This window comes from Macaca mulatta, chromosome 14, assembly GCF_049350105.2.
Source record: "Macaca mulatta isolate MMU2019108-1 chromosome 14, T2T-MMU8v2.0, whole genome shotgun sequence".
Lineage (NCBI taxonomy): Eukaryota > Metazoa > Chordata > Mammalia > Primates > Cercopithecidae > Macaca > Macaca mulatta.
The window spans coordinates 72,986,952-73,014,864 of NC_133419.1; the positions used below are offsets into that span (position 1 = coordinate 72,986,952).

At 53.6% G+C, this 27,913-nt stretch overlaps 1 protein-coding gene and 1 long non-coding RNA gene across 16 annotated transcripts in view; one reads left to right on the plus strand and one right to left on the minus strand.

The window, feature by feature from the left end:
• Positions 1-27,913, minus strand: part of PDE2A (phosphodiesterase 2A) — a 100,235-nt gene extending 72,322 nt beyond the window's left edge. For 14 of the 15 annotated variants that reach the window (XR_013403319.1, XR_013403320.1, XM_077961324.1 and 11 more), the window contains exon 1: positions 27,628-27,913. Coding sequence is in view for 9 of the 15 variants with exons in the window: in XM_077961324.1 (XP_077817450.1) it covers positions 27,628-27,698 (71 nt within the window). In the remaining 6 variants the exon portion in view is untranslated. 15 annotated transcript variants of the gene reach the window in all.
• On the plus strand, positions 99-27,900 carry LOC144334349 (uncharacterized). Its single transcript, XR_013404096.1, has 6 exons — positions 99-540; positions 12,043-12,144; positions 12,533-12,655; positions 12,927-13,240; positions 13,554-14,536; positions 25,942-27,900. It is a non-coding gene; the product is annotated as an uncharacterized LOC144334349 (long non-coding RNA).

Genomic DNA, 27,913 nt, shown 5'->3' on the forward strand with positions numbered 1-27,913 from the left:
AAACCCAGTATAACATGCAAGGCTCATCCTCATGTGACTTTTTTCCTGCTGCTTCTCCTACCACTTCCTGTCCAGCCATGCCTGACTCAGCTGTGCCCTGAACCACCCTGAACCTCTAACTTAACTTTTCTTCCACCTCCTTGCCTTTGCCCAACCTGTTGCCCTCCCATTTTGAATACCCTTCCAAAGGCATATCTGCCTGCTAATATCATACTTTCATTCATTCATGCCATAAATATTTACTGAGAATGTACTCCATGCTAAGTTTTGAGGGGAAAGAAATTTGAAAGTTAGATTCAAGATGCAGGAAGAAAACTGTCATCCAACGAGAAGTAGCCCCCACTGTCTCCCCAGTCTATAATGCCCTCTTCGTCCTTCACCTATCCCCCAGCCCTCCCTCAAGAGCAGTGCATGTCTGATTCTTCCCTGAGTCCCCATGTTCCAGCCAAGCTGGGAGCCCCGTGATGCCCAGTGAGCTCTGGTGAAGAAGCACCGTCTCTCCATCTCCCACACGTGGTCCCGGCAGACACTCCACATACGGTGAGTCTTTTCCTATCCCCCACAACGACATGCCTGCTTCCAAGGGCCTGTCTGCTGCCTGACATGCATCTATCCTGTTGCCATGGACCATGGTTACACGCCCCCACTGGAAGCCCAGGTTCAAACCCGAGCCCTTCCCTGACATGCTGGGTGACCTCAGGCAAGGCTTTGGCCCTCTCTGACCTCAGACTTCTCACAGCAGCCGCGAAGCTTGGCCTGCTTCTCTTTTAGTGCTCAGGAAGCTGAGGTGGAGGAGGCAGTATCCAGGCAGGCCTCCCTGGGCAGAAGGTACCTCTCCTGAGCAGACAGGCCTACCCAGGCACCAGGCCCAAATATATGGGCAAGGACTAGATCCTGGTGTTGGAGGACCCTCAGGAGAGGCTGCGTGTGACTTGCTCTCTCTGTGACCTGGGCTATAGCCCATGGACTAAAAGAGGTCCCCACTTCCAAGGGCTCTGTGAAGGGACAATCCAAGATGCTTCCTGGAACAAACTAACATCTCTGCAGGTTCTGCCTCCATCCAGACAAACCCTTTCCTCAACACTCCAGCCCTGGAGAGGGCATGGGTGTTCACCTGGGCAGGGGTGAGCCACCCTTAGGCCGCTCTGTGCATGTGTGCATGTGTGTAAGACTGTACACAGGCTTGTAAACATGATGTGTGTGAGGGTGGAAGAGGGTGTGAGCACAGGTTTGTGTCTTTGTGAGGGTGTGTGATACTGCAGTGGTATAGCTGAACTTGTATGTGTGTACACAGATATGTCTGTATATCTACAGGGGTTGGCATGTGTGCATGTATGCAGATAGGCATGTGTCTGTGTGCAGAAGTGAGTGTATATACACACACGCAGGTATATGTGTGCAGTGGTGTGTGTACACAAGTGTCCAGGAATAGCATGTGCATGCTTTCACGTGGGAATGTGTGTACAAGTATGCGACACATGTGTATGCTCAAATTCACACCTGCCAGAGGTGCTGCCCATGGCCACCAGTCCAGGTCCAGCTCTGTGTCCACTGGCTATAGCTCCAGATATGGGAGTAGCCCTCACAGAGAGAGGATGTGGCCACAGGCAGGTACTGGGGACAATGTGGATTTCAGCTCCTGGTGGGCAAGGCCTGTTCCCAGAGCCCTGGCAGCAGCTCTGGGTCAGGAAGGGCACAGGCTGAGTGAACTCAGGCCCAGGAGATGGGGACTGTGGGGTGGGTCAGCCACAGGCCTCATCCATTTTCATGTGATTTGCATGCATGTTTGTCTTGTCTTCAGCAGATGGCTGGCCCCATGACCCTCTGGGGGAAGGGAACCCATAGGATTCTAGTCCAGGACTAGTCTAAGACCTGCCAGCTCACAGGGGCTAAAGTCCAGGGGGCTCGAGCCCCAGCATACTTTAGGCCTTAGTCTCTGCTCCTTATCACCCATAGACCCCAAGATCCTTCCTTTTCACAGGCTTCCCTGGGCCACAGAATCATACACACATACACCCCTATGCACAATTGGAGTATTTCCATAGATACACGTCCGTGTTCCTATTACACCTACACCCCAGTCTTCTACACAGACACACATCCTCAAGCACATGCTCACACAGCTCCTACACAGAGGCACAGGTGGCCACGCCTGCTTCTGTGCCTCCTCTTCGATGCCCACACTGGCTAGAGTCATCTTTTCCACACCCAAGTCTGACTCTACCTCACCCCCACCCATATGTCTTCCTATTGCCAGCAGGACAATTGGAGCCCTGGTCCTGGCCTTCAAGGCCTTCCAGGTCCTTAAATCTGGGCAAAGCCTCCTCTCATGCTGTGCCCACACTCTGCCTTCTTGCCACACTCCCCATCACTCACCAACACTTCTCATCACGGTCTGGAAGAGCTCAACCTTCCCACCATGCTGTCAGCTCTGTTTTGCTCACTGCTGTTTTACCCCAGCAAATAGAACAAGTCTCGACCCAGAAGAATTGCTCAAAAAGACATCTACAGACTACAGAAATCAGTGGTGGAACTGCCTCCCAGCCAGGTGTGCCCCCTTTTGTAGAACTTACCCAGCTATATTTGTGTCCCTGTGTGCCTCCCCCATCAGACTGGGGCTCCTCTAGGCAGAGACTGAGTCTGATTCGGCTCCATATGTCCGTGTCCAGTATAGGCCAGGAACAGAGCACAGGAATTGGGGGTGGATCAGAGGCAGTGCCTAGCGTGCAGCGACCCCCTCTATGAGGCCCAGGGATGTCTGGAAGGTGGGGCTGGCGGGGCCACCTGAACCAATTACACAAAACACGATTGTCTCAAGCAAGTGGCCTCCAGACTACTTCCTCTGCCCCATCTGAACCACTTTCTGGAGTCACTCTAGCCATTCAGCCCCTACCCTGCTTGCATACTCCCAGGGACAAGGAACTCACTTTCTTACCAGTCGGTTCCTTCCCATGTGGGATGGCTCTGCCTGACATCAACTCCTCCCACAGCGCCATCCTGTCAACCCCTGATCATCCTGAGCCACAGATTCCCATGGAAACCAGAAAGAAAGATGAGCAAAAGGAGAGGCAGATGCCAGCTTTCTCAGCAGCTCTAACAACCTTTCCAGCTTTGGGCAGAGTTGGGAAAAGGAGCTCTTGCTTCTCAGCCTACCCCAGGGACAGAGGGCTCCCCCAGCCCCAACCGCCATCCTTGGGAACCTGGAGCAGCACAGAGACAGCCCCAAGAAACCTTTTTTTTTTTTTTTAAGATGGAGTCTCTCTCTGTCGCCCAGGCTGGAGTGCAGTGGTGCAATCTTGACTCACTGCAACCTCCACCTCTCAGGTTCAAGCAATTCTCCTGCCTCAGCCTCCCGAGTAGCTGAGATTACAGGCGCCTGCCATTACGCCCGGCTAATATTTGTATTTTTTGGTAGAGACAGGGTTTCACCATGTTGGCCAGGCTGATCTCGAACTCCTGACCTAAAGTGATCTGCCCTTCTTGGCCTCCCAAAGTGCTAAGATTACAGGCATGAGCGACCACACGTAGCCAACCCCAAGAAACTCTTCAGCAACCTCCACTGAGCCACATCCCCTCGCTGAGCCCCCATTGTCTCCACCCTCTCAAAAGGTTTCCCATCCACAGAGCCCTTGCTTCCATCCTAAGCCCCAGCCCATTACTAAATCCCCAGCCCCTTCACTGATCCCACACCCCTTACTGACCTCCACTCCATCTCTCATCCCCGGTGCCCCACCTCACCGCAGATAAAGGTCCCAGTACTTCCCCAATCTCCTCCCCTTAGTGGCACCTCCTGCCATCCAGTCTGAAGAACTTGAAGGGGCTGCTCTGACTCTAGCCCTAGGAGTGCCGTGGATATGCCTCCTCCTGATTCTGGTAGCAGGCTGGGTAGCGGACGAAGGAGGCAGGCTGGTCCTCTGCCAAAGGCAGCCACCCAGACCCCTTCCTGCACCACCAGACAGCTGCAGCCCTGAGGCTGCTCGGCTTTCCTCCACCTGCTATTCTGGGCTGGCCCCACTCCAGGGGTGCTTCAGGCTAGAGTCAGTCCCTGACCCCAGTCCCCGCTACACACACACACACACACACACACACACACACACATACATACACACACACACACACACACAAAGGCTGCTAAGAGCTGAGCCCAGCAGAAATACCAAGGCAAGAAAGTCTAAGCAACAGGGACTAAGGCCCCATGCTCTGAACACTCCCTGCTAACTCAGAAACCATCACACAGGGAGGCCCCAGTCTATGGCTTCAAGGCTCCAAGAACTCCCGGAGCTTCATGTTGTTAGAAAATCAAAGCCTCTATTATAACACCCCATCATTCAGAGAGTCTGTGCTTCTTACATTCTATGAATGCGAGAACCTGGGGTCTAGAGAATGCAGAAGCCCAAGATTCTAACATTCTGTTGTCCTGACTGCCTGAGATGCCTGATTGCAGGACTCTAAGACTCCAGCACCTGGTTTCTATGCCCCTGAGAACCTAATGGTCAGTGGGCTTGAGTCTCTGTGATGCCAGGTTAAGGGGAGGGCAGCAGCAAGCACCTGTGTCTGCCTGCAGTTGGGGATACCAAGGACTGGGATTGGGAGAGCCCAAGGAAATGAACACCCACTCCTAGTGGGTGTCAAGGGAGTGATGGGTGTCCTGGAGGGGGGACGCAGGGAGTGGCCAGGGTCTGGGTGGGTGACTCAGTCTAACCCCCGTGCCAAACTCTCCAGCTGTGTAACCTTAGACAAGTGCCTCCTGGAGCCCCCGTTTTCTCACTTCTAAACTGGGGATCAACTGGCCTTCCTTGGAAGGTGGCTGTGAATACATGAGAAGAGGCTCAAAAGTACTTAACAGAGAGCTTGGCGCTCTCGACAGCTCAGAAAAGGATGTTGCTTGTTGTCCTCATGCCCTAGCAGGCCTCAGCATCCTCTGGCAGTGCCAGTGCCCATGGCTTGTGATAAGGGATGTTTAACCCTTTCCTGGTTGCCCAAGTGACATGAGACTCTGTCCTCAGGCCCCCACCCAAGTCTACCTCATCTCGTCTCCTCCCTCCCCACCTTCCCTGGTGGCCTGAAGTCCTTAGTGCAGAAGATAGGCCTGAAAAGAGGGAAGAGCTGGGCCCTAGCACCAGCAAGCTCTCCTACTTCTGAGCCTCAGTTTCCTCATCTCTACAATGACAGAGTGGGGCTTTCCATGGATATGTGCTGGCCCCAGGGTTCAGGCTGTGTGGCCATGGTGGCCTTGGTGGGCAGGCCTGGCAGGGAAGAGGAACCAGTGGGAGCCCCTCTCCTGGGACCAAGTGACAGGGTGGAAGTAGGGAGCAGCACGAGAATAAGCAAGGGGACCCCAATGTGGCTCCCTACCCAGCAGCCCCAAATGTTAGAAAAGAAATTTATTAAGTCCATCCCTTTGTACCTGGCAAGAATATACCTCCCAGGAGACAGAGTCTCTTCTCCATGGGCACCTCAGCCTGCCTGTTTTGTTTTGTTTTGTTTTTTTGAGACGGGGTCTCACTATGTTACCCAGGCTGATCTGGAACTCCAGGGCTCAAGTGATCCTCCTGCCTCAGCCTCCCTAGTAGCTGGAATTACAGGTGCAGGCATGGCACCCAGCTTGACCTGGCTGCTTCTGGCAGAACCATATCCAGATATGGCCCCTGGTCCTCCCTAAATACTCCAGCATACGTGAGGTGCGTGCAAGCCTCCAACCCCTTGCTTACACCATTCCACAGGCCTGAAGAACCCTCCTCCTCCTCTCCGTCAATTAAATTTTAAACAACTTTAAAGGGGAAGGGAGGGGAATGTCCATTGATGACCACCTTCTAAGTGCCAGATCTATTCTTTCATTTAATCTTCATGATATTATTAGCCCAATTTTACAGTTGATGAAACTGAGGCCTTGGGACCTGAGGTCATTTGTCTAAAGTCGTGCAGCTAGAAATGGTGGAACAGCAATTTCAACACAGCCTCTTCCAGCTCCCAAGCTTGCACTTCTTGCAGCAGGCTGACTCAGGGAAAAGAGCCCAGGGCCTCCCCCAGCTCCTTCCTTGGCTTCAGGGCCACACTTGAGCAACTCCTCCCAGCCCAACAGTCCCCCCAGCTCCAGAAGGTAGAGACCATGGTCCCCTCCTCTCTTGCCTCCTCAAGATGGAGGCAGCCTAGAGCCTGGCCACGCTTCCTGATTGATCGAAAGGCACTGTCTCTATCGGCAAAAACTCCCGTGGTGGGACTGGGAGATGTGGCATTCTGTTTCTAAGCACCCGTCGCTATGGAAGCCAGGTGCTGCCAGCCCAAGGCCTAGCAACAAGGCACGGTGTAGGGTGGAAGCCATTGTTGGGGGCTTCTGAGGCAGCCAGCAAGAGAGAGGGAGGGTGGACTCCATCTGTTCTCCGGGCTGGAGGGCTGGACCTGCTGCCTGGCTGGGCTCTCGAGGGGATGGAAGCAGAGAGGTCAAGACCAGTCAGGCCCTGAGAGACAGAGGCCCAGAGATAAGAGCAGAGAGAAGTATATAGAGAAAAACAAAGGGAGTTCAGAGACATGAAAGTCAGAGACTTCATCAGACAGTGAGAGAGATTCGGGAAGGTGGAAGAAGATAGGAGCTGGCCAGAGTCGCAGAGACTGCTTAGACAGAGACCAGAGGCAGGGAGGTCCTGATTCCCAGTGGGGCTCCACTCCTGACTCCCAGGGAGGGAGAGAGTGTGCCAGGGAGTGGGGGAGAGTCGCAGGGGAGTGACAAAGATGGATAGAGGCATGACAGGAGGAGATAAGCCCGAGGCAGGAGGCAATATAGAGACAGTAATAAAAGAGAGGAGAGAACTGGAGAGGGCCAGGCGGGTGACTCGGACGCGGAGACAGAGCAGACGGCAGTGGGGCAAAACGGCAGCAACACCAGGTCAAGGGCACTGAGGCTACCAGAGTCCTGAGCTGGCCCCAGTCCTGGGACCCTCCTCCTTAGTCTGTCCATCAGTGGCATGGGTGTTACCCCCCAGCCTCGCCTGTCCCCTAGAACACAGAATCATCTGGGCACTGAAGAGATACTCTGGAGGTCAGAGGTCACATGTTTCTCTTACCCTCAAGGGGACAGGTCTTGCCCAAGATGGAACAATGAGGCAGTGTCTGAAATAACAGGAAGTCAGGGCTTGGGAATCCCAGTCCAGAGGTCCTTGCCCACCCCCACCCCAAGTGACACCACTCCTAGTTGCCTATGGGAGCTCAGTTAGTGCAGAGAGGCACATTTGTCCCTGTACCAGGGTGAATGAGGAGATGACAGAGCCTAAGATGGGACACCTCCATAGGGGGTAGAGCTCCAGCCCTGGGATGTTTACTTCCCTCTTTCTCAATAGCAGGACCTGTGTCGGGGCCCTGGAGACCCACCAGTGACCGGTAGAACACAGCTGCCCACCCAGTGCTGGGACCAGGGGAGGCACGTGCCGGAGAACCCTGAACAGCCTAGCTGCTCGGTGTCAGGGAAGTGGCAGGCACTTGACAGGCAACATCTCATTTAACCCTCACCAGAGCCTGTCACAGATGAGAGGGCTGAGGAAAGTGATTTGCCCTGACCTCCACCCTCCAGCAGGTGCCTGAACTGAGGCTCAATCCCAGCTCTCTTGAGGCCAGTGCAGGTGGGAGAGCCTGGGGGAGGCTCCTCCACTGGGAAAGAAGCAGCCAAGAAGCAAGGTGACCAGGCCTGCTCAGGAGCCCCTCCCAGAGGGAGAGTGTGGGGTGGCCTGGGGAGGGTCCCCAGCCCTCCTCCAGCCACCACTGCTCCTAGCACCAGACATCTCCTCTCCCCTCATCAAGATGAGTGACAGCATGCTCTCCTCTGCCCCAAGCTACCTGTCCCTAGGATTGCTAACACTGTTAGCTGCATCTGCCAGCCAGCCCTGGGAGCTCCTGTGCCCTCAGAGGCACCTGGCTGCTCTTGGTTTCTCCAGACTTACTGGAGGAATGAGACAAGATGAATTCAGCACCCACTATGTGCCCCTTTACATTTCTTATCTCATCATATTGTCTGTCGAGGTCTCCAAAGGCTCTGAGGTGGGCTTGCCTCACCTCCCCGCAGCTCCAGCCCCTGGTCCCCCTACCCACCCACCCCCGACCACCATAGTGTGACTCTTGCAGCACCCACTGAGATCTGCCTCTAGGGCAGGGCGGGATGGTAGCAGTAGGCACACAGGTGCCTTGGAACTGGGAGTTTGATTCTCAGCCTCTGTAGTCCCCAGGTTGGGGACAGTGGGGGAATCAGGGGAAGGTGTGGGGCTGGCAGGTGAATGGCAGGAGGAAGGCAGGAGCAGGGGAAGGGAGCCAGGGGAAGGCGGGCAGCGGCACACCAGCCTCGCCCCACACATACCCTGTACGCACTCAGAGACTATGCTGCTGCCCAGAACATCGACCCACGGCGCCACACTCCCCTGGGCCCCAGTTCCTGGAAGGAGGCACTGCAGGGATGATCGATCGACTGTCTCCCAGCCTCCCCTTTCCACTGCCTGGAGGCTGCCACCTCCATGCAGCTCCCCAGCCGGCCAGTGCCACAGCCAGGGTGAGATGGCCTGGGGACAATGAGCTTGGGGCAGCCTGGGGACAATGAGCCCTCTGCAACCCAGCATTCTCCTCACTCCTTAAGAACCTGGCCCAGGTAGATGGATGGTACAAGAGCCAAAATGGTGGCTCCTGTTCATGCATGCGCATGAGTACTTGTGCATGTGTGTGTGTGGGTGTGCACAGGTGAGTCAGTAGAGCAGGAGCTGTGAATGCAAGATGTGAGCCATAAGGACCTGGGTTCAAATCCCAGCTCTTCCATTTCCTGGATATGGAGCCTATGCAAGTCACTTAACCTCTCTGAGCCTGAGTTTCTGTATCGGTACAGTGGAGTGATGAATGGGATGACACATAGGGCTCTGCAACAATACTTGCCATACAATATTCTTTTGATACACAAGAGCTTTTATTAGTGTTACTATGAGTGTGCGTGCCTATGTGTGCATGTGCAGGTGCCCTAGGGAGATCCAGGAGGGATTTCTGGTACTCCAGCAAGGGAGTGCAGGGTATTCCCCAACCTTCGGGCCTCCCAGAGTGGGGGCTGCAGCCAAACTCTCAGCTTAGCCTCAGAGGAAGACCTGCTGTGCCCCCCTTCTCCCCATTTCTCCCTAGACAAAACCACCTGTGCTGGGCAAGGCTGCGTGGGGAGATGGATGGCTTGGCGGCCACCAGGCAGGACTGGTGATTAGGAGGCTAACAGCCTAGCATCCGGAGAGGAATGGGAGGGAGGTTGAGCTGCGGAGCCATCCATCAAGGCTGGCAGGCCCAACCATGCTGCACAGCGGGGTGGGAGAGGCAAGGGGAGAGCCGCGAGGTGGGGCCATGTAGACAAGCCGAGGGCCAGACAGCCAGGCCCAGCCCAGCCACTGACCTGTTGTAACCCTGAATAAGTCACTGTTACCTCAGGACCTCAGTTTCTTCATCAGGACAATGGGGCTAAAGGTTTCTTCTGCCTGGATAAGTTCCAGCACAGCAGGCCCAGTATCAGGCCCCAGGGCCAGAAGGAGCCCTGAGGAGAATGTGAGGGGCTCAGGGGGGCCCATGCCTTCTATAGGTGCCTAACTCAGCCAAAGGCTCCTAAGAGAGGGAGAAGAGGATGGAGCACAGAGTCTGGGCTGGGTCTCCAAAATCCCAAGTTTGAATCCACCTCTGACCTTAATGCCTTGCTGGCCCTGGCCAAGCCCCTGACTTCCCAGATCCTTCCCTGGATGCTCACCTCCACCCCACCCCCGCCCCCAAACAGGCCAGTCTGCCAGACACAGCCCTCGCTGATGCAAATTTCATTCAAACTGAGGGCAAAGTCACCCATGGGCTCTCCTTACCTTTCTCAGAGGTAGTGACTACCTGGGAAAATCCTGGCCAGCAAGTCTGGGGCAAGAGGTCCCAGCTAGAGTCCAGCAGGACCCAGGCAGAGCCTGTAGTCTCAGTCTGTCTCTAGTGACTTAAGCTTGAGCAAGTCACTTTCCCACCCTGGGCCTGTTTCCCCATCTCTCAAATGAACCTTCCCATTTAAAAATCAAAGAAGCAACAACAAAAATCTTCAGGGCTCCTCTTCCCCCAGGGACAAACTGCAAACTCCTCACTGCATCCACTCCCTCCCAGTCCTTCTCGTGCCTCGATTCCTCCCATGTTCTCCACTCCCCATCTCACACTTAGGCCACTCTGAACATCTGTCGCTCCCCCATCCCATGCTGCTTCATCTCTGACCTTGCCTCTCCACTGAAAACCTCCTCCCCACTCATCAGGGTCAGCAGCCACTTGCACAGCCCCCGGCCCAGCTGGGTCAGGCCCTCTCGCCAAGCCATCAGTGGTCCCCACACAGCTTCCCTGAGGCCTAGACCAGAAGGTGGCTGTCCCCCACCTCACTCAGCTCCCTGGGGTGAGGGCTGAGCCTGGCTTTATTCCCAGAGGAGGGGAAAAGGGTTGGCAGCCTAGGGCCTCAAACAGGAACAGGGCTCAGAGGAAGTGGGAGGAGGGCAAAGAGGAGGGATGGAGGAATGAAAAGAAGGGGAGAAGGAAGGAAACAACCGTCCCCAAGGTCCCTCTGGATGGAACAATCTGAATGAACTCCAGTCCATGCCAGATGCAGCCCCATGCCCTGGCCCCTGCCCCTCCCACTCCCCCATCTCCCTCAGGCCCCAGCCCCGCTCACACGCGCCAGTACAAAGGCCCAGAGCCAAAAGGGTCTCTGGCCTCTGCGGCTGAGCCCTGACTGGAGGCTAAGAGTGCCACGTGGTCGTCATAGCGATGTTGGATGCTGTCATTACTAATTCATCACCTGAACCCTGGGAGGCCTATGAGGTGTGAGGAGAGCTGGTCAGAGCCGATCAGAGCAGCCACTGGGCACGGGCGTCTTGGGGTCTCGGATCTGGGGGAGGAGCAGGGATCTGCTCCATCACCCCAATCCAGCTGTACCCTTCCCTCAGCCTCCCAACACCCTGGTAAAAGCAGCACAGATCTGCCTCCGTCTGTTGTGTGCACCTACTATGTGTCCAGCTCGGTCCAACTGCAGAGGCGGCCTCAGTGAAGGCCATGATAGGAGCCTCCCACCCAGCCTCTGTGAGCAGCGCAGGGCATGTCCCTCCTGATGTCACAGGAGCTGAGGAGGGGTGAAGGGAAGAAGGAGGGAGTTCATATGTTGTGCCTCCTCCTGGCAGGCATGTACCAGGCATCTTTAAAATGTAGTTCATTTAATTCTCCCAGAAAACCTGCAGGGTCAGAATCATTACTCCATTTTATGGATGCCAGCTGTCCTCTCCGCCTCAGCCCTCCCAGCCAATCCTCTGGGAAGCCTTTCAGGATGCCCCACCCTGACTTATCACTACCTTCTCTGAACTGCCAGCAATGGTGGATGAGGGTTCTGGTCTCCCCCATCAGATTGGGCTGGGGGCTCCTCCTCCTCCTGCCCCAGGTTATGGACGAACCAAGGGCAGATCTTCCCACATAGCTACCTTCCTGGCAACCAGAAGACCACCCTCATCCAAGCAGGCTGGAGTTGTGGTTCTGATCCCTCCCAGGACGTCACCTCCTCCTCAGCCTGGAGGATAAATGCCAGACTCTTACCTGTGAGGCACCCCTGCAACCTTCCCACCCGCCCCCACACAGACCCTATTTTTTTTCCGTTTTAAATTTTTTTAAGTAGAGATAGGGTATTGCTAAGTTACCCAGGCTGGTCTTGAACTCCTGGCCTCAAGTGATCCTCCCCCGTCAGCTTCCCAAAGTGCTGGGGATTACAGGCATGAGACACCACACCCAGCCCATACTGCCTATTTTCTTCACTCACAACCTCAGGAAAATGAACTTTTTTTTGGAGCAGAAGAATGGGAACAAAATTAACACGCAGTCACACAACAAAGCATTTACTGAACACCTACTTTGTGCGGTCCTATGAATGGAGCTTGGGATATAACAGTGAACAACACAAACCAAACTTAATCCCTGCTTTGTGAGGCTTTTGGTCTAGTAGAGTCAGCACTGAGTCTTCTAATTTTTTCCCTTTTTTTTTTTTTTCAGAGAGAGAGACTGAGAGACAGGGTCTCCCTACGTTGCCCAGGCTGCCCTCAAAACTACTGGGCGGAAGCGCTCTGTCTCAGAGCCTCACACCTGGGATGACAGGTGTGAGCCACTGTGCCCAGCTGAGCACTAACTCTTGCTTTGCACATTTTAGCCCACTCAACTCTTACAATATGCATGCAGGTGGATGCTACTGTGCCCACTTTGTAGTGGAGGAGACGGCAAAGCTTAGGGTGATAAAGGAACCTGCCCAAGCCCACATGCTGGCAACTTGCAAAGGCAGGAGTCACACCCAGTTGTGTCTGACTCCCAAGTCTCATTCTTCGTCTGCTGCTGGGTGAGGAGGCAGTCACAGAGCTAATCCCTGCCCTCACAGAGTTTACAATCTAGTGTTGCCGTCCCAGTTCGCCGATAAGCATCACTGGGAAGTGTTCTTGAGTCTGATCCAAAGCCCTCCTGCTGCAGCTCTGACTCGGCCTTTCTTCCTTAGGACCTCAGTGGGGCGGAGGATCAGCTTTCATCTCCTTGCAGACACCTGGGGTGCTCCCATGAGTTCCCAGTCTTTTTTCCACCCCCACCTTGCACAGAGGCCTCCCCCACAGGAGAGAGTGAGGTGTGTGCTCTAAAAATACCTTAATCCCTCCCTGCTCGCGCTCTAATTAAGCTGAGTGAGTCACTACTTTAAGTAATTTATTGCTCGTTACATAATTGCTTTAATATTCAGTTCTAGAACTGGGGGACAAAAGTGACCCCCTTCTTTTCAGGGAATTGTTAATCCATAGAGTGGGTTTATGGCCCCTGGTCGGGGGGAGGATGGGGAGAGGAGTGGACCATCTTGCCCAGCCCTTGCTACAGTCTGGACAATATATGGCCATTTCCACCAGGACCACAGTGCACACCTGGTCAAAGGAGGGACAGGTTTGTGGAAACACCAACTCCCTAGCCCGTCACCCACTCTATGGGTTTCTGAAGCCACCACTTCCAGCCGATCCAGCCCTCACATCCAAGACTTGCCCGCAGGAGACCAAGGCCTGAGCATCCCTTCCCCTGCCTGGCTGCACTGCCTCTGCCAGGAACCAAGGCCCAGAGAGGGTCAGCAGTTCCCTGGCAACTTCCAGCATGTCGGAGGCACCCCCACTCCATGTGCCCAGGTTTTCAGTCCAAGGAAAACCCAGTACCTCTCACACTCCTATAAGAAGTCCCCCCTAGGCCGGGCGCGGTGGCTCAAGCCTGTAATCCCAGCACTTTGGGAGGCCGAGACGGGTGGATCACGAGGTCAGGAGATCGAGACCATCCTGGTGAACATGGTGAAACCCCGTCTCTACTAAAAATACAAAAAACTAGCCGGGCGAGGTGGCGGCGCCTGTAGTCCCAGCTACTCGGGAGGCTGAGGCAGGAGAATGGCGTAAACCCGGGAGGCGGAGCTTGCAGTGAGCTGAGATCCGGCCACTGCACTCCAGCCTGGGCGACAGAGCCAGACTCAGTCTCAAAAAAAAAAAAAAAAAAAAAAGAAGTCCCCCCTCAAAGGGACTGACTACAAAGGGCACAAGGGAAGTTTGCTGGGATAAAAATATTATTTTCTGAATTGTCATGGTGGTTATGACTGTATATATTTATCAAAACTCATTATACACTTTAAATTGGTGATTTTATCGTATGTAAATTATGCCTCCATAAAACAGATGTAAAAAATTAAAAATAAATTTTGAAAAAGTAGTCACACCCCTACCTTCTGAGCCCCCACAGCAGTAACAGCTGTGCAGAACTGGCAGCCCTGCAGAAACTAAGGAGGGGTGGGGCACAGAGCCCACTATGGAGGCACATAGTAGGTGCTCACACAAGAGGTGTTTGTTTCACTAAGTGCCAATTAGCAAGGACCCACTAGGCACCTGCTGAGTGCATTTCCACATCCTTGATCTCATTAGCTCTCTCCCTGCTCTCACACAACCTGGAGAGGGAGCCAGGTACATTACACACTGTGTCTCATTTAGTCCTCATGGCAGCCCTAATGAGGTGGGCTCTATTATCCTTTCTACAGATGAGGGAACAAAGGTGGCAGAACTTGCACAATCCTGCAGCTAAGAAGTAAAGGAGCAGAGATCTGAACCAAGAGACAGTCCTCAAGGCTTGTGCTCCTAAGCACATCCCTCCACTACCTCCCTTCACAATACTCAGTGGCACGGGTTAGGACCCCAGGCATGGATGACGTGCCCACTGACCCCAGGCCTTGAATAACGAGGATTTCACTGGACTTATAATGAGGATTTCACTTAGAAGTAGGGGTAGGGCACAGCCAAGCAGAGAAGCAGAGTGAGTATGTGTGAGCTCCGAGAGGTGGCAAGGGGCAAGGCCAGCTCTGGGAAGGAGGGAACTGGGTCAGGCAGCAAGCCTGGAAGAAACATAAGAGAAATCAGGCAGGGTCTCAGAAAATGAGGCAGAGGGCATTTGGCTGTGTCCTCTCTGTGGGTTTAAATGTCTTCTGAGGTTGGGCGCAGTGGCTCATGCCTGTAATCCCAGCACTTTGGAAGGCCAAGGCAGGAGGATCACCTGAGCTCAGGAGTTCAAGACCAGCCTGGCCAACATGGTGAAACCCCGTCTCTGCTAAAAATACAAAAATTAGCCAGGCGTGATGGTGAGCACCTGTAATCCCAGCTACTCAGGAGGCTCAGGCAGGAGAACTACCTGAACCTGGGAGGTGGAAGTTGCAGTGGGCCAATATAGTACCACTGTCCTCCAGCCTGGGTGACAGAGCGAGACTCTGTCTCAAAAAATAATAAATACAGAAATAAATATCTTCTGAGGCCCTGAGTAGCTGGGGCTCCTCACAGCTATTCCTAACTCACTTCCCCCCAAATTTGCCTCTGTCCAGTTTTTTGTTTTTGTTTTTGTTTTTGGCCCTAATCACCCACTCACACCCACAATCACCACCTCACCGAGCAGAGGCAAAATCCTCCATCCCAAAACTTGACAGAAACTCATTGGAAAACAGTCAGTGATGCCATGTGGCAGGAAGCACTCGAAGGCTGGGGAGTATGGAAGGGCCGCTATAAAGGAGACAGAAGTCTTCCTGGAAGACCTGAAGAATGACAGGAATTAACCAGGTAAAAAGAGGAGGGCACTGGGGAAGGGCATTCCAGGCACAGGGAACAGCATGTGCGGGTCTCCCAACCCAGAGGTGAGAGACGCTGCACAGATGGGGAAGCACAGGTGGCTCGCTCTGGCTATTTTGGCATCTGTGTATATGCCAAGTGTGAGTGCTTCCCTGGGATGTGCCACACGTGTGCTGAATCGTACCTGTGTAGCATCTCCAGATGTGTATACCTGTGTCATGTGCATTGGTGTTCCCATTTGTTCTGTTTCATTTCTGGGTCACTTTTTGGAATGATCGTGTGTCTGCTTTTCAGCATCTGTTGGTGTCTGTGTTGTGTGTGTACTGTGGGTCTCTCTCTGTGCTATGGTCTGCTTCTTGGTGTGGGGAGTTCTGTGTTATTGAGTTTTTCCTATCTGTGTATTTATATTGGTGTTTAAGTCCCTATGCCTAGATTGTGTCTGGGTTTTGGTGTGTTGTTTGTTTGTGTCCCTTAGGCAGCTGGGGTCTGGAGGAGAAGCTGGGGCAGGCAGGTGCTGGAGCTGGGATCTAGTGGCACACAATAGCACCTAATGATTGTCAAGCACTTAGAGTGGGGCAGAAAGCTGCAGGGGAGATGCTAATTAGCACTGAAAATGAGTCAGCTGCCCAGGCCCAGAGAGGCTGACACAACATGGGTGAGTTGGCTGGGCCAAGGTCCCTCAACTCCCAGCACCATAAGGGGCTGCCCTCACTGACTCACCTCCCAGGGAGGCTCAAGGCCCAGGCTCTGGACAGCAAGAAGGACTGAGATCCAACTCTAGGAGGAAGGTCTTCAAAGGGAGGTCTTTTATCAGATTTGGCAGTGGAGGGGTCATAGTGTTATTAAGAGATAGGCAGCGGTGACACAGGTTTGCTTTAGGGGCCATTGTCTGAGGGGGTGGTTATGGGTGCCATGGATGAATGCTCCAGAGAGTGAAAGCCACAGGCAACATGAGGCAGGGAGGGATGTCCCTAGAGGAGGGTCTGGAGCTGCCACACACCTGCACTGGTGGGCAGACACTGAGGAACTAGGGCCTTAGCTCAGGCAGGTGAGCCAGGAGGTAGCGGCTGTCACTCCTCCTCTGGCCCATTAATGCAACTCACATGTCCCCGGCCAACCCCAATACTGCCTCTCACCTGGGTCTAGCCCCCCTACTTCACCCATCATTTGGAGCTTCCTAACCCCAAAGCAAACCATGGCCTGATCCTGCTTAAACTTTCCTCTGCTTCCCTTTGTGAGCTGGGCCTTCACTCCATTCCTCTCCACCGCCAGGCCCTTCCTCCAGCCCAGGAGCCCTGAACCTGCCATCCTTGACTTCTTGCTGCTCACACCTTTGCTCTTGCAGGGCTCTTTGCCTGGAATACCCTTTCTCTTCTCCTCCACCTGGAAAACTCTCATTTGCTCTTTAAGGCTAAGACCCAGCATCGCCTCCTCAGGAAGGGTCCTCATCAGCGGTCCCATCACTCACCCCACAAAATTGATTGTCTGCATCTGGGTGTGCCTGTCTCTAACGAAGCTGACAGCAAGGGCTGTCAGGTCTATCTCCATGGCCAGGGTGACAAGCACAGGCAAAGCACACCAGGGAACCCTCAAGGCCAGTTGGGATGAATGAGCAGGTGGCTTGGTGGGGGCTCCAGGGCACACTGTGATCTGAGAATGACATTCTTCAGCAGCCCCTGTGCTGCCCAGATATGGAGCATGGCGGTCAAGGTAGGAAGCAGCTCTCAGCCCGAGAGTGGATAACGCACATATGAGTCCACTCAGGAGACCTCAGTGAATGTGACAAAGTGAGTGTTCAGGCCAGGCGCGGTGGCTCACACCTGTAATCCCAGCACTTTGGGAGGCCGAGACAGACAGATCACCTGAGAGCAGGAGTTCGAGACCAGCCTGGCCAATATGGTGAAACCCCATCTCTACCAAAAGTACAAAAATTAGCCGGGCATGCTGGCAGGTGCCTGTAATCCCAGCTACTTGGGAGGCTGAGGCAGGAGAATCACTTGAACCCAGGAGGTGGAGGTTGCAGTAAGCCGAGATCACACCACTGCACTCCAGCCTGGGCAACAGAGCAAGACTGTCTCAAAAAAGAAACAAACAAACAAACAAACAAACAAGTGAGTGTTCAGATCAGAGGCAGGGCCTGGCTTCTGACTCCAATTCTGATACCAACAGGCTGTGTGACCTTGGGGGCAAGTCCACACCCTCTCTGTTCTTCAATTTCCCATCATCTATTTGTCCCTCCACCTCCAATCTCTAACCTTTGCTGCCGGGTTGTGTGCCCTGGAGGCCAACTTCTACGTGGCAGCTTCATCCAGGGCTCCCTTGCCCCCTGGCATCCAGATGAATTCTGCCAGTGAGGGTCAGGGTGCTGGCAGGAGAGCAAAGGGTGAGAAGCATGCAGGCTCACTGCGGGTATTCACCCCCTCACCCACCTGCCTCCTTTGACAAGCAGTGGCTGCAGCCACAGCTCCTGCAGGGCAGCCCTATCTCCAGGGCTCTGGCTCATGGAGCTGGGCACTCTCCTTGCCCCCCCTCCACCAACACCCCTGGCCCCTTGAATGCCAGTTCTGAGTACCTTGACATGTCCTGCTGGTTCCCTTAAGCCTTCCCCATCTCCATAATAGTTGCTTCACTAACTGTCTTCAGTTAAACCATTTAAGTGTGTCATCTGTTTCCCCTCTACAAAATAGGGTTAGCCCCTTGAAGGATTATTTAAGGAGGTGATTAAACAAGGTCATTTTTAAAACATAAAGGTCACTCTGTAAACCTTAGTTCTCTCCATCTGGATCCCAGATCCCACCCCACTGAGAGGTTTTGTTTGCTTGTTTGTTTGAGACAGAGTTTTGCTCTTGTTGCCTAGGCTGGAGTGCAAAGGCATGATCTAGGCTCACTGCAACCTCTGCCTCCTGGGTTCAAGCGATTCTCCTGCCTCAGCCCCCCGAGTAGCTGGGATTACAGGCATCAACCACCATGCCCAGCTAATTCTGCATTTTTAGTAAAGACAGAGTTTCTCCATGTTGGCCAGGCTGGTCTCGAACTCCCCACCTCAGGTGATCCACCCCTCTCGGCCTCCCAAAGTACTGGGATTACAGGCGTGAGCCACTACGCCTGGCCCACTGAGAGTTTTAAGATAACTCTGAATTACCTGACCTGGGAAGGAGCTGGTACCCAACTGCTGCTTCTCTCCTCTCCTACCCCAATTCCTGCCCAGACCCCAACCCCAGGAAGCCTCTCCTCTGCCCCAACCAGAGCCCATGTTTGAGCCCCACAACCATGGACCTCCCACCCTAGAGCCCCGCATGATTCGGGATCTGCCTCCCTGCTCCTTCCTGCGAGTGCTCAACAGCAGAGCCGCCTTGGACTTGCCCAGTCCTCCCCATCCCACCCCTACTGCACCCCGGAGGGTCCTCCCATCCAGCCCCTGCCTCCAGCCCCAAACCTCCAGGAAGATAAATTTCCCTCCAGTTCTCCAGGGAATGGGATCTCCCTGCTTCCAGGTGCGCAATCTAACCTTGCGCCTTCCACTGCCCAGGACACTGGGAGCATTCTGTGAACTCAATCCTCCCCAGGTCCAAGAGAGCTGGGGCACGTTCTTCTCTGGCCCCCCGTGGCAGCTACAGTTTGAAGGGACTCAAGATCATCTGCAACCAACTTCCTCGCTAGAGTAGGCACCTCGTTTACAGCCTTGCTAACCAGGCTCTCCCGCCCCTGCTCATGCCTCCCCACTATGGGCAGGAAACTCATCCCTCTCTCCCAAGCAGCCCTTTCCCTAAGGGACTGCCCTGCCACCCTCACATTGAACCCAGCTGGGCCTCCAGGACTGCCCCAAATGCCAGCACTGTCTCAGTAATAAGCGCTCAAAGAGAGATAATAGGGAAAGCCTTGAATGTTACAACGGTGGAAACCTAAAAAACAAACAGAAATGAAACAAAAGCAACTACTGCAAAGAAGAAATTGAGGCTTCCAGAGGAGCCCCCTCCACTGGCCTCACTTCACCACTGGGCTCCTCTCCATGGAGTCTCCATGCTCCATGGAACAGTCGACTTCACACGTCCCTAGGAGGAATCTCAGAGCACGCAGAAGCTCTGGTAAAAACTTCAAAGGCAGCCTCTGAGGCCCAGGAGGCATGGAAATGGCCAGGTGCAGGAGGTGGCTTCACATCACAGACTTGGCTCTCCTCTGAGCTCCTCACCTGCTCTAGGGGCTGGAGGGAGGGCAGCCTTCCAGGTCAGACACTCCCCTCTCTGCTCCAAGCCCTGTCATCTCATCCTGGGTCCTGCTGGGTGACCTTGGGTTAATCACTACACCTCTCTGGACTTCAGTAGTTGCATCAGTACAAGAGGACCGTGCTGGGAGTCCCTGAAACTCTCTAAGTGTGACCATTAAGAGTTCCTGGGGAGAACGGAACCTAGACACTTCCCAGCCATGTCCAGCTGCTCAATCCGATAGACTAGGACCCTGGCTGGCCCAACCTGAGACTGAACACAAAGCCTGACTCTGGCCCAGAGTCCTCTGAAGAAAGCCCAGCCCTTCAAGGATCTCTACCTACAGGAAGGCGGGACCAGGAGAAAAAGTGTTGAATAGCCAGACATTAGGCATGGCCTTAATGTTTAGCACAGAAAGTGTCTGGGCCTTCACACACACACATTCTCTCATCCCTGCGCTCACATTCAGACACGGGCATCTGTATACACAGGGAACACACATACAGTTTCACTGGAACATATGTATATGGCACTCTACACACATGTACACACACAAGCCACACTCACATGCATATAACTATTTACCAAAATCAGACATAAAAATGCAGTCATGGCTGGGTGCAGTGGCTCATGCCTGTAATCCTAGTACTTTGGGTGGCCGAGGTGGGTGGATCATTTGAGGTCAGGAGTTCGAGACCAGCCTGGCCAACATGGTGAAGCTCCACCTCTACTAAAAATACAAAAATTATGCAGGTGTAGTGGTGCATGCCTGTAGTCCCAGCTACTCAGGAGGCTGAGGCAGGAGAATCACTTGAACCTGGGAGGCAGAGGTTGCAGTGAGCCAAGATTGTGCCACTGCACTCCAGTCTGGGTGAGAGTGTGAGACCCTGTCTCAAAACTAAACTAAAGAAGGACGCTCACATGCTCACACATATGAGTATGTTCACACTTTTATACGAACACTGACCCACACATTCTCACCCTCTCAGACCAGCATACACACATGTACAACTGGAAGCTCACATTCAGGTACACATACACACACTGAGACACAGACATGAATAAACCAAACAATATCCCCAACGCCTCAGTATCAAGCAAGTCATGACCCAAAAGAAACCCAGACCCCAAATGCAATGTCATTCTAGATGCATTTCCAAATCTTGGCCTGTCACAGAACCATGAGGAGAAAATTTCCTCTGGCTTAACTCAGTAGGTCTGTCTGATTGGGGTCCAACCTCTCCTCAGCCTTCATTCCTCCCAACGCCATTTCAGCAGGGCCCTCTCATCCTGGGCTCAATGGAGGTGAAGAACAATGGGCTATCCTTCTCTCCATCCTTCATCTCTGCCACTTGTCCAACACTTCTACTGGCCCTTCAAACATAAGGAAGATTCAGGCTGGAATGGACTGTATGTGACAGCACCCCCTTCTGAGACATGTGATATTACAGCACAGCTTTATGGTATAAGTTATCACTCCTCAGCCTGAGGCAGAGAAGAGTAGGAGAGAAAGAGGAAGATGGGCTGGGTGCAGTGGCTCACACCTATAATCCCAGCACTTTGGGAGGCCCAGGCGGGAGGATAACTTCAGCCCAGGAATTCGAGGCTGCAGCGAGCTATTATGGCACCACTGTACTCCAGCCAGCAAGACACTGTCTCTACTAAAAAAAAAAAAAAAAATGAAAGAAAGAAAAAAAAAAAAGGGGGGGCCGGGCGCGGTGGCTCACACCTGTAATCCCAGCACTTTGGGAGGCCGAGACGGGCGGATCACGAGGTCAGGAGATCGAGACCATCCTGGCTAACACGGTGAAACCCCGTCTCTACTAAAAAAGTACAAAAAAACTACCCGGGCGAGGTGGCGGGCGCCTGTAGTCCCAGCTACTCGGGAGGCTGAGGCAGGAGAATGGCGTGAACCCGGGAGGCGGAGCTTGCAGTGAGCTGAGATTCGGCCACTGCACTCCCGCCTGGGCGACAGAGCGAGACTCCATCTCAAAAAAAAAAAAGAAAAAGAAAAAAAAAAAAGGCTGGGGGAAGAAGATGAAGGAGAGGAGGAGGAAGAAACTGAGAAGGAGGAAGAAACTAAGAAGCAGCATGGAGGAGGGAGAGGAGCCAAAGTGCTGGGTGCACCAAGGATGGAATTTAGAAGCCTCAGTCTGACTTTGGTTTCTCCAGTTCAATCCATTCAGCCCAGGCTGCAAGATCAATTCTCTCAAAGCTCAGCTCTAATCAGAGAACCCCTGGGTGGATCCTGGTGGGCCACAACACAAAGTCCAAACTCTTGGCCTGGAATCAGCAGCTCTCTGCTCAGCTGTTCCTCTGCTGAGATGTCTCACATCCAACTTTAATTGTCCACATCTTGCCTGTCTGCCATCTGGAACAGTAATGTATGGAAAGAGCAGGAGCTCTGGAAGCAGACAGACTTGTGCCTCAGGTCTGGTTCCACTGTCACTAGCTGAATACCTGTGGGCAAGCGATTTCCCCTCCTGGATCCTCCGTTTCTTCATCCAGAAAACAGCAGTCTCTTGGGTTTGTGGTGAGGATTAAATGAGATCATAGATGTGGAAACAGTGCTCAGGAAGCTGTAAACTTCTGTGTAAACATGTGAGGAGTTGTAATTATGACCTGCACCCCCCAAACACATAGCAAGCCAGGGGTTCCCTGAGGGAAGAGGTTGATGCTGCTTCACCTTTGGGCCCCACACAGACCAGCACCCACCAGAGCCAGCCCTCAGCCAGCCCTGGCAGCGGGGTGTGGATTTGGATCAAAAGAGGCAATACAAACTATGCTTACTGCAATTTAACAACAGACTACAGCTCCCAGAATGGCTCACAGACTGCATGGGCGTGGCCACAGATTTAACCCCTTCTTCACCAAGCCCTTTCTTCCATTGTATTATCTGGGGATTGGTCTTAGACAACCTAATGAGGTAGCCACACTTCTCTGAGATACCTTGGTCCCTCCCACAGAGCTTTGTGCTTCTCACCATAGCCACAACCACAGCTCTGTTTCAGGCCTCCTGGTCCCTCCCACACGATGACAGCCCTGGGCTCCTAGCTCTGGTCTCTCCCACTTCAGGCCCCACTAAATCTCTCTGAAAGTGCAGCTGGGCTGATCGTGGGTGGTTCATAATGACAGTAGCTAACCTTTGTGAGCACCTGCTGCATGCCAGGGACTAAGCTCTGCACTTCCGGATTCTTCACAATCATCCTGCCCAGAAAGGATAATTATCTCCAACCCACTATTCACACAAGGTTCAGAGTAGTTAAGTAATTTGCCCAGGACCACACAGCTACAGAGTAACAGTACATCTTTCAGTATGCTGAAATTTGAGCATAAGCCTGTCTGCCACCTTCTCTGCTCTATCTTCAAAGCCTTCTCTGCGGCCAAGGCAACCATCCAAAGAATGAAAGCCCAGAAATCCGGGGTCCACACATCTCAGCAACTACACTGTTGGGAAGTCCTCCTAGATATTTGACTCAAATCTCTTCTGCTGCACCAAGCCCCAGTTGCCTCCTGTTTTTTGGCGGGGGTGGGGGGGCAGTGAGAAGGGTGACTTCAGGGACTTCAAGAAGTGGGTCACGTCACTGGGGACCTGGCCTTTCCCAGGGAGCAAGCAGCTGAACAATAGCAGATAAATGTGTGAAAACATTCCTGTTACTAAATATATCGACTTCTCGGGAGGGTGAGGGTGCTGACAGGGAGCCCATGGCCCCCACCCTGGAGGCCACAATCTTGTGGCTCAGAAAAGCTGGGGCATTCCAAGGAGCAGACAAGGCTGTTCTGGCTGTCCTGGAGGCTGGGGCTGAGGGGGTGCGAGGCCAGCATAAGAAGGGGTGATGGCTCATTTCTTCCAACCAAAGCTGCCAAGCCCTAGCCAGCTGATTTGCATGTTACTTTACATTTGTTTGCATGCCACTTACTGGAAGGGGCCCACATTCTTCAGCCACTGCTTCTCTCTCATTTCCAGGGTCTCTTTTGTTCGCTGAACACCCCTTTCTCAAGCAAGGCTGGGCCCTTCAGCAGGCCCTGGTCAGGAGAGACCAAGAAGTTGAAAACTTACAATAATACCTACATATATCAAGCCTGTTGGAGACACCTTCATGGAAAAAAGTGCTTCCTACAGTCTAGCCTCAATTCCCTACTCCTCTTCTGCTCCACCACTGCCCAGGGCTTCCCCCCAGCCTGGCACTTCTTGCCTAGGCCACTCTGAACTCCTATAGTGCTGAGTAAACAAAATTGTGCTCGCCTCACCTTGAGGCCTTTGCACATGGTGTTCCTTCCTGGTGCTGTCCTTCAATTCAGCCTGAAGTGCCTCTTCCTTGTAAGGCCAGCCCCAGTGGCCCCTCCTCCTAAATATCTTCCTGTGACACTGGCACAGGTAGGAAAGACTCGGAGCTTCCATCCACGTGGTCACTGGCTCTGTCCATCTGCACCCAGGGGGTCATGTTTGGTAGGGCCAGTGAACGGCTGCTGAATGAATGAATGATGAGGCCCGATCCCCCTCCCCTGTCTCTCTCAGCTCCCCATCCCCAGTTCCCTCTCCCTGGATGACTTTACTCACTCACCTATGGGAGAGTCAGAGGCTGACAGTGCCTCTGCCTCCAATTCCCCCTCTTGTCCTCTGAGACCTTCCCTTTCACACGCACAGCCCACTCTCATGAAGCCAAGAGACTCACAGCCCTTCTGCATTGGTAGGAAGTTCTTCCTGCTGTCTGTCCTCACTCCCTTATTTGGCCATGCCTGTTTCTTTATCATTATTTTTGGAGAGGAGTCAGGGCCTGCACCCATCTCAGTTTTTTGTTAATAAAGGCTGCCCATTTCTCCCACTCTCTGCCTAGATGTGTTCTTGCCACTCCTGGATCATTGTGCCCCAGCCTGGCCCTACTTCAGGGGACAGTAACACAGGATGGAGAAAGGACATAAGGCCAGGCTGGGTAGCCTGGAGTTGCTGGGCCCTGCAGAGAAGACCCAGGGCAGATATAACCACCACAAGGGAAGGGCTGCCCAGGAAGGAAGAGATGAACATCCCATGTCTAGGGGTATGAAAAACAGCAGGCTGGATAGATCTGCAGGGCAAGCTGTAGAAAGTAGTAAAACAACTGCTAGAAAATGACCCAAATGCCCTTACTGTCTCCTCCCACCTGGAGGGTGCACTGAGTCAGGTGCCTAGCCCTGTGCCCTTCCTACCCACCTTCACAAACTGTTCCCTCTGCTCTTCCCTGCCTGTGCAATTCTTACCCATCCATCAAGCTCTGGCTCAAATGTCTCTTCCTCTGATGCCCGGGCTTGCTGTGGGCTCCCCACCTCCTACACACCACTGCTCACCCTGTGGGGTTGCGAATTTCCACTTATTTCTCCTTCATCAGACTGGGCACTCCCTGAGAACAGGGACTCAGTCAGTGTTTGCTCCGTGTCCCCAGTGACAAGTGGGCACCAAGCAGCTACTGAGGAGTTCCTGTTGAGTGGTTGAATGAATGAATGCAGGAATGGAATCATGCTGAGTTGGGAGATTTCACAGGCCCAAGCAGCAGAAGCCCGGGGAGCGCAAGCCTGGCCTGACAGCAGCATGACCGAGGGTGAGACTCCCAGTCCATTAAGACCTAGGGGTAGAGGACTGCTGGGAGCTTTTCCCACCCCCCGCCCCCCACCATTTGGCTAGATCCCAGCCAAGCCATCAGCAGTCCCTGGAGACAGGAGGCTGGAGTGGGAAGCAGGAAGAGTGGCAGGAGCTGCTTGGTGGGCAAGGGGAATGACTGCGGGGGGGTGGTGGTGCAGGGAGCATAAAGACAATTAACCCTCACTGAGCTGACCAAGCTCAGCAACCAAGAGGTTCTGGGCAGGGCCTGAAGGAGAATGATACTGATGGTCAGGTCTGATGAAGAGGTTGAGCCCCAGCCTTGCAGCCAGAGGACGGTAATGAAGCCATAGTTTCAATTTCCCTGTCTGGCAAGAGATGGCTCCATGATCTCCGACCCTCTGCATCCTAGCTAGAAACCCTATAAAGATCTCTCCCACTACCTCAGTCCACCCACGCCCAGCTTTCCTGAGCCTTCCAAGAGCCTTTTCCCTCATGAGATCCTGACTTACTGAGGTGTCTGCACTACACCCCCCACCCCAGTCCAAGCCTGAGCCACCTAGACACTCCCTTCCCTATCCTCATCTATTCAGCCTTTCCCAAGTTCTCATAAAGCCCCAGAACTCACTGACCCCTGTATTGGTTGGCCTCCACTCTAGCCTCCTGGCCCCACCTCTTTCTCAACCAGACAATGCCACCGAGGCAGGTTTCTTTCTTTTCCTTTTTTTTTTTTTTTTTTTCTTTTTTTGAGACAGAGTCTGACTCTGTCACCCCCAGGATGAAGTGCAGTAAAGCAATCTCAGCTCACTGCAACCTCCACCTCCCAAGTTCAAGCGATTCTCATGCCTCAGCCTTCTAAGTAGCTGGGACTACAGGTGCACACCACCACACCCAGCTAATTTTATTGTATTTCTAGTAGAGACGGGGTTTCACCATGTTGGCCAGGCTCGTCTTGAACTCCTGGCCTCAAGTGATCCACCTGCCTCTGCCTCCCAAAGTGATGGGATTACAGGCATGAGCCATCATGCCTGACCCATGGCAGGTTTCTAGAACCCAAATCTGATCATGTCTCTCCCCTATACAAAACCTTCCTGGGCTCCCCAGGGCTCTCTGGATAAAGTCTAAGAGTCCTGGATCTCAAAGTTCTACAGAATGTGGCTGCTGCCTGCCCCTACTCTGTACAGCATCTTCACTGCTCCAGGACATGCCTAGCCCAGCCCAGGGCCTTTGCTTATGCAGTTCCCACCCCACCCCCACCTGTTAGCATGACGTTGATCTCTACTGCTTAATTATTCTCAAGCTATTTTATGTCTATGAAGCTTAGGAAGCCCCAGAGGGCAGAGTCATTATTGCCTATTTCTTTTCTGCATCTCTCCCACAGGGTGTAGAATGAATTGTCCTGAGTTCAAAGAGGTGGTCATACATTCAGCCCCTCCCTGCCCTGCTTCAGTGGGCCATGGTGTCCCAGCTGTATCAATTGCCAGGGGGAAGGAAACAGACACCCACACATACTCAGATGAACACACACATATAGACACACACACACACACCAGCCACAGAAGCACCAATATACACACTAGCACCATGATCACACACCCACACCAGAATACTTATACGCACAGAGCCATATCCACCTCCACACACAGCAATGCTATTATTCACAGACTAACAAATACACACACATGAATGCACATGGAACAGATACAAATGCACACTGATTCACTCTATTTTGCAGACACAACACACATAACATACAAATGCAACCTAAAAGACACACCTACATACATATGCAGACCAACCTGCACTCACACTCAGACACGTGCAAATAAACTCTCAGTCACACAAGGATGATCACAAACTCTGACAGGCTGCTTTGCATCCAACCATCAAGGTACCCTAGAGCTCTACAGGCCCTTCTACACCCAACATGTCCCTTACACTCCACATGTGTACACACACACACACACACACACACACACACACCCTGCCTGCCACCTCAGCAGTCTTTAGTAGAGGGGTGTCTCCATGGAGCCCCCCACTCACTTGCACATGCACCCCCCTGCACATGGACACACACGAGGCTGGCACCTCATTCTATCTGGCTCTGTAGAACCCTATCCTGGGACAGATGCTTTGGGGTAAAGTTTCATAAAGTGGTGTCCCTGAACCCCAATTCCCAATTCCATGGAAGGTGGTTACCTCTGACCCTCTCTTGCTCCAGGGCCACTCTTATTCATATTTGCTCCATCTTTCCCCCTCCCCACTTCCTTCACACACACATAGCCTTGGTGGGCCAAGACACTCTCCCTCTCCAGGGTCCTGAACCAGCCTATTGCAGCCCCGAGAGCTCCTCCCAACTCCTTGGCAGACCTCCCCCTCCCCACATATACTCTCAGCCCTTGTAGAGATGGTTCAGGTTTATTATCAGCCCCTCCTCCAACCAGCAGCCCCTTCCACGGGACCCCAGCCTCATCACCTACTAGGTCAACATTAGGCACCCTCATCCTGTTCAGAGGTAACCTGCCCCCACCCCAGGCTGCAGTCTGGCAACGCGGGGAGGAGGGGTGCCCAGGAGCAGGATCGATCCTTCCACGTGGCTCAGCTCCATGCCAAATCCAGCTCCTTGGAGGGACTCCCAGGACCCTGTCTGTGGCACCTCTCACAGCCACTCACCACCCCAGCCCCTCACTATACTCACGGCTCAGCCGGTCGCGCTGCCGGGTACTGCTGGCTCCTGCAGAGGATGGAGTGGCCACATGCCTGCCCCATCACTCCTCATCGTCCGCTTCCCCAGCCAGACTAAGGTGGCACCTCGCCCTGTCCCCGCTGCCTGGAGTTCCGGGCAGGGCACCCCCAGCAGGCACAGGGACTGAGAGCAGTGGGCTGCCCCCGACTCAGCCTGGACTCAATACCCCAATCCAGCTCTGCTGCCCCGCTGCTCCCACCTCTCCTGCTGCCACTGCCTCTGCTGCTCCGCTGGCTCT